Source organism: Sorex fumeus, unplaced genomic scaffold (genome assembly GCF_029834395.1).
Source record: "Sorex fumeus unplaced genomic scaffold, SorFum_2.1 ptg000013l, whole genome shotgun sequence".
NCBI classification, from domain to species: Eukaryota; Metazoa; Chordata; class Mammalia; order Eulipotyphla; family Soricidae; genus Sorex; species Sorex fumeus.
In genome coordinates, this window is record NW_026606070.1 from 10,710,667 (window position 1) to 10,717,594 (window position 6,928).

General features: G+C 48.9%; 1 protein-coding gene across 1 annotated transcript in view; it reads right to left on the reverse strand.

Annotated features, from left to right (window-relative positions):
* The window catches only part of FRAS1 (Fraser extracellular matrix complex subunit 1), a 508,077-nt gene extending 501,547 nt beyond the window's left edge, over positions 1-6,530 (reverse strand). The window contains exon 1 of the mRNA XM_056111320.1: positions 6,394-6,530. Coding sequence (XP_055967295.1) covers positions 6,394-6,469 — 76 coding nt within the window. The 5' untranslated portion in view covers positions 6,470-6,530. The remainder of the gene's footprint in view (positions 1-6,393) is intronic.
* Positions 6,531-6,928: the final 398 nt, after the last annotated feature.

Consider the following 6,928-nt stretch of genomic DNA (forward strand, 5'->3'; position numbering starts at 1 on the left):
AGCCAGTGTATTTCTCCGACACTTGCACACATCTCACACCCACCAGCAGCAGAAGTTGGGAGGTTTGCTGGCCGAGGTACAGCACAGTCTGGTTCAACACTAGAGCAGAGGGCTTTCAACGAACTGTACACACCCAACACCACGGAAAGCAAAGACTCCACTCCTCACTGATTTGCTTAACTCTGAGGTCTGCATTGATGACTTTGGTGGAACCGTAAAAGATACTGCAAAGCCAGGCGGATTCTGACAGTTGGGATGGATCCAGAAAGAGAAGCAGGCCTCCTTCGAGGAAAACTAAGAGACAAGAAGAGCCAGAGTTCCCTGAGAACTTGACCGGTTTCTTCCTAGCTACAGCAAATATAGCTGAGCTGCCTAGTCATTTAAGATCTGACCTCGCAGGGGCACCAAGCTCGACAGGGTGAAGTGGTCATCACAGTGCCCCTGGGAACTTCCTCCTTTCTGGAGACCAGAGGAGCAAAAATGTCACGTAATTACTTAAGCATCTGTGTGTTCTCAAGCTTTTGTGCATTATGCAACATACTCTTGATGTGTACGTTCTAAAGTTTGCAGGGAAAATGTGAGCTAACAATGGGTCTGAACAATAACAGCAAAGGCTCAAACCAGCACAGTAGAACTTCAGACAATGACTTTAGGTAACATCATTGTGAGCTGTAACAGTTATCACAGATCAACTCTTACTGATCTAAGGTCTGATTATTCCATTTACCTCTGTGTTGTAACAAATAACTGAAGTAAATCTGTGCCAGCAAGGAGGGAGGTTGGTTGGGGTGTTGGGTGGGAAACTGGGAACTCTGGTGGAGGGAAGGGTACATGGTGTTGAGATGGGTGGTGGATTTGTGTTGGAATATTTAAGGCCTGAAACAACTGTATTATGAACAACTTGATGAACCCATTGTTATAACAAAATAATAAAAAGAAAAGTTTAAAAAAAAAAGATTCTGGAGCTAGGGGCTGGAGGATAGCACAGGAGGTAGGGCATTTGCCTTGCATGCGGTCAACCCGGGTTCAATTCCCAGCATCCCATTTGGTTCCCAAGCACCCCCAGGAGTAATTCCTGAGTGCATGAACCAGGAGTAACCCCTGTGCAACGCTGGGTTGACCCAAAAAGAAAAAAAAAAGGATTATGGAGCTAATTTGTAACAGTACTTATCTTCGGAAACTTCACTAGAGAAACAGTATCCAGTAAACTAAGTAAATTAGAGAAGTTAAATCCAAGAGCCATAAAATAAAATGTCAGATTCATTAGTCCTAAGAACTAGTAGTGACAATATGACCATAGGATGCAAAGAGATTTGGGAAACATAGTATCACAAACGCATGATTCATTAGGAATAAGCAGTCACTAGTTGACATTTAAATGTACGAGCTTTATGTTGTGTTATAATTCAGCATATGGCTTGTACACTGTGGCATAGTTAAAATAGGATCGTTTTTCTGGACTGACAGAACAACTCATATCCTGGCTATTGTCAACCAGGATTCAGATCAATTAATAGAGTATTAAAGTGGAAACAGGCCAAATGTTTGTGGACTATTATAAGAGCTGGCACATACAGCAATGTTGCCAGGCGGTCGTCCCCTCCCCTCGCCTAAGCCATGTGGTAGAAAATATTTCATGACACTTATGTCTGTATAAAACTGAGTGATGTTGCCACTCAAGTCTGTAACACTGAAATACAGATGGCAGTGCCCTCACTGAATGATGTAAATGAGGAGAGCAATGCCCAAAATACAATCCCAAATACCAAAAATGTAATATGATGAAATAAGAGTTGCTAATAATATATCACCTCTTTATTTCCACTACAAGTAGCTGCAAGAGCCAAATGAGGCAAAGTTGCAATGATCCCATAATGTAAAATCCACCAAGGACCAAATTTTACACATCCCTAGGGCTACTTTACTCATCGGAATGATTTCTAGATAGGCAAACCCCTGAAATATTGTGATTTTACTTTCTGACTTTGTATCTCCCTACCAGACGTAACCTAACACAAACTCTCTGTAAAGAGAGTTTAGTGATATTAGCTAAAATCACCTGGGAAGTGGTAGAACACAGATTAGAACTCAGTTATTTTAATGTCCAATTCAATCATCATTCCCTATACCCAAGCCAACATGTTCTAGCTAATGTGATGCCACAGAATTTCCACCAGTCAACACAATGCAGAATCTGTAGCACTGTAACACTGTCTTCCTATTGTTCATCAATTTGCTGGAGCGGGCCCAGTAACATCTCCATTGTGAGACTTGTTGTTACTGTGTTTGGCATATCAAATACATCACAGATAGCTTACCAAGCTTTGACGTGCGGGCGAGATACTCTCAGTAGCTTGCCAGGCTCTCCAAGAGGGACAGAGGAATCGAACCCAGGTCTGCAGGGTCAGCCGCATGCAAGGCAAATGCCCTACCTGCTGGGCTATCGCTTCAGTCCAATGCAGACTCTACTCCAGAAAAATGTCACTCCAGAGTTCATCTGCTTCAGAAAGCAAACAGGTTCGCAGAAGTTTCTCTGTGACTTACTGTTTTTAAGTTCTTAAATCATAGTTCTCTTGACTGCCTAAGACAATATAAACTAGGGGCCAGAGAGACACTTCAGTGAGTAAGGCACTTGGTTTGCACATATCCCACCTGGAGTGGATACCTGAGACCCCATGTGGTCCCCCAAGTGATTCCTGACCAAAAAGCCAGGAGTAAGCCCTGGCAGAACCAGACATGGCCCAAAAACAAAACAAAAAAAGAAATCCAAATTTACTGAATATTTTGCTTACAAAATTTTTTTTCTTTTAATAATTAAAATTCAGATCCAGAATGTTCCAACTGACCACACAAAAAGGCAATCTGGCAAAATACTGATTTTTTTCTATGCTGGTAAATAAGTAAAAGTATTTTAGAACTATCACCTAATCAACTTCTATGTTTGGTACATGACACAACCACAGCCCAAAAGAATCAGTGGTTCATGCAAGGTCGTAAGTCAGCTTTCAGAGAGGCCAAACTAAACTTAATTTAAATAAATGCAATTTGGTTAGACTCTTTCATCTGGTCAATATTTTTTAACACCAACTGTGTACTAAAGCTGAGTTGGAGACATAAAAATAACCAGAAGAGACACTTAAGTGTAGTGGGGCGGGCATTCGCCTGGCATGTGGCCAACCCAGGTCAGATGGTCCCCCAAACCCACCAGGAGTGATCCTTGAGTAGAGAGCCTGGAGTAGTCCCTGAGCACTGCTGAGTGTGGCCCCAAAACAAAGCAAAATAAAACAAAAGAATAACTAAGAGGGGCTAGAGAGAAAACGTAGGGGCTAAGGTCTATGCCTTGCATGCAAGTCCCTGATAAGAGCACCATATAGGACTCTCCAAACACTGACAGCTAGGAATAGTCCCTCAGCACCACTAGGAATGGCCAAAAACAAAACAAAACTCCAAAAAAGCCAAAAACTAGGAGCCATCCTGAACTCTCAGCAATACACAGCAAAGTGAGGAAGACCACATCTTCAGTGACTTCAGATTTATTTGCGAGCATACTAGAAGCATGGTGACATGTTCTCTGAACATTGAAAAGAAAAAAATTTCTTTTTAGGGCTGTGCCCGGGGTACTACTGACTCAGTAGTACGCAGTAGTAATAGTAGTAGTACTCAGTAGTAGTAGCTCAGAAGGCACTCCTGGCAGCACTCATGGAATCAAACTAGGCAAGTAACCCTTGTACTGTCTCTCAGACCCAAGAAAACAAAACCTCTATCACAGCCCGCCAAGAGATGGGCACATGTTTCTCTGGTTTGTTTTTTTTTTTAATTTAGTCAAGACCAATAGTAAATGAGTCAAGACCAATAGTAAAAACTCACGGAGTCCTCTAAACTCCTTGTGCTGGTCCTCAACGTTATTCTTATTATTTGTTGTTTGTTGACCATGCCCTTGGGCTTACTCCTGGTAAGTAAACTGGCTTGGTACTCAAGAATCACTCCAGGCAGGATAGAGGGGAGGCGGGCAGCCCCAGGCGCAGGACCAAATGAGGTGATGGAGAATCGGACCCAGGTTGACCTTATGCAAAGCAAGAGCCATACCCACTGCACTCTCTCTCCAGACCCTCAATGTTCTTTGTGTTTGTTTGGTTTTGTTGGAAATCATTCCTGATGGGATTCAGGAAACAATCTGGGATGCCAGAGATCTAACCTGAGCCTTTTTTTTAAATTAGTTTTTTTTTTTTTAAAGAAAACCCCCAACAAAACTAAAGCCCATGTAATGACCACAAAATTTTCAGACTATGCACTGGTATCAATTACCAAAACTAATTTAATGTGGGAAAATATGTGCCCAGCAGAATGTCAGGCAAAAATACGGAGTCAGCCTCAAGCACTGCTGGGTGTGGCCCAAAAAACAAAATAAATCAAATAAATTCTCAACAAACTGTCCAACTTTGTGGTTCATTAGATAAGCATAATCATGATTGGGAGGGCCAGTCTCAGACATCGTTGCATCAAATTTGTGAATTGATCCTAGAAGGCTCTGAAGATGGGGTGAAGCCGTTAAGGAGCAAAAGTTTGCAGGGAATCTTTGGAGAAACAGCGCCCCTCGCTCCCAGCACGCCTTTCCTCCAACCAAAGCCCGGACTTTCTTCAACTTTGCCCAACTCAGCCACTCTCTCCCCACCGAGAAGCCTGCAGGCTCCCCATCCGAACGGCTTCTGCAACTTCAAGAGATTCGGTGGTGAAAAACTGCATCATTCCAACTGCCCCCTGGCGAGCTGCACGGGAGCGAAAACACGTTCTCCGCGCGGCTGGGGTTTAGGGTTCCAAGAAAGCAATTGCTCTCCACCTAGGAAAAGGGCATTTTTCTACGTCTCAGACTCAGACTTGGCTAGGCTGCAGCGACTCACCCAGCTGGTTTATTACCACCGTTAAGCCTTACACGTTTGTCTTTTCTTTTTTTCTTTTTTAATGTATGCACGCTCACACACACACACACACACACACACACACACACACACACACACACACACACACACGTACAGTGCAGATGTAGGTTACGTCGTCGGAAGGAGGCGACACAGGCCCCAGATCAACTTTTCCCAGGCTCAGTACAAACTTCCCAACCAGGGGGTCGGGGGGGTCAAGGGGTCGGGGGTGGAGGTGGGGGTAGGGGCGGGCAGTTCCAGCACCGGCGGGCAAGGCCAGCGGGCTTTGCAAAAATCCTGCAGAAAGGCCACGCCTCTTTCTCCCGGGAAACGAACCAGGAAGAGGTCGCCTGTCGCTTGCTGGAGGGTTGGCTGGGGGTCCCCCCGATTCGGGACTTTTGTCTCCCCCCACCCCCCGGCCCGGGTCCCGCGTGGGAGCTGGAGCCCTCCAAGGCGCCGCCCGCCGCCCAGCTCAGATTTGCAGCCGGGCAGGTGAACCCTCCTCGCAGCTGGTTGGATAATGAATGGGGCCGGGAGGGGGTCCAGGCGCGGGCGGCGCTGGATGAAGCCCCCCTCCCCGGTCCGAGCACGAGGGGCCATTCTCCCGTCTCCTCCGAGCAGGTGGCCGCGCCCGGCGCCCCGCGGTCCCCGCCCCGCCAGCCCCGGGCACTCCCTCCCCATCTCCCCCTCCCCCGCCCCCTCCAACTCCGGATTTACTCGTCGGTTCATTGATTTTTGCCCGAGTTAAGATTTCTTTGGCTCTCATGGCGACAACACTTGTCCCGGGCTCCTGGTTTTTCGGCCCCAGCTCCAGGGTTGTTTCACCGAGGATGGAGCCCCCCGGAGGGAACCTGAGAATCAAGCCCAACTCCTAGGGGCCACTTTATTCCCCCACTCCACCCCCATCCCCGGGAAGGCAGGTGGCCCCGGGAGGGCTCAGCTTGTGCAACTGAGTTACAGAGACCCCAGAACACGCTTTCGATTATTTAAAAAAAAAAAATCTTCAGGGGAGTTTTCCAAGCGCCTGGCTGGGGCTTGGAGGGCGGGAGGGGACGCGGGGCTCGGAGGCTTCAATGATTCACGGAAGCAGATGCAGTTTTACACAGGTAAGAGCAGTTGTTCGCGCCTCACCTATGCTCCCGGCGATTGCTTTCCATTCCAGAGCAGCGGGGAAGAGAAAAAGAAAGAATCCAATTTCTGAGCTGCCACCGCGCTCGGCCACCCACCCACCCAGCCACCCCTGCGCACTTCGGGGCCGGCTTGTGAGTTGAATGCAAAACACTCTTTTCCCCAGAAAAAAAAAAAAATAATAATAAATAAATAAATAAAATGCCCACTTGAGCTTCATTCGCGCCCACCAACCCATCCCAAAACTTCCACCCGAGCCGGAATAAACCCATCAGGCTTTTGAAACACACACACACACACACACACACACACACACACACACACACACACACACACAGAGCGCTCTCACCTTCAGAATGATGAGGCAATACTGCAAATTCCGCCAAGGCGAGGGCCACCCCGAGCCACACTCCGAAGACACCCATCGCCGCCTGGGCACCCGCGCTGGAACGGCTCAGCCTTCAGCATCCAAGAAACCGATCCGGGTCCAAAACGCTGCCGTGGGCTCCCCGGGCCGGGGCGCGCCGAGAGCCGGGGGGCGGCGGGGGTGAGCTCCGGGGAGCCGGAGCCGAGCACCGGCCGGGAGCGACCCTTCACGCGCCTGCCGGGGCGGTGAATTCAATTCAGCCGGGGGCCGGGGGGTCAGGGGCGCGCCCTGCTTTGGGGCGCAGCGGGACGCCAACGCGGGGCGCACTGGAGAGGGGCGAAGAGGCGGCCGGGTGGGTGTCGCGGGGAATTGGCGCGTCCCCCGGCTGCCAGGGGCAGCATGCAAGCTCCAGCCTCCTCCCCCGGCCTCTGCCTCCAGCCTCCTCCCGGGCTCTGCCTCCAGCGGGCGGGGTCGGCTGCAGGGGTCCCCCCACCCCGGCGCCCGTGCCCGCGCAGGT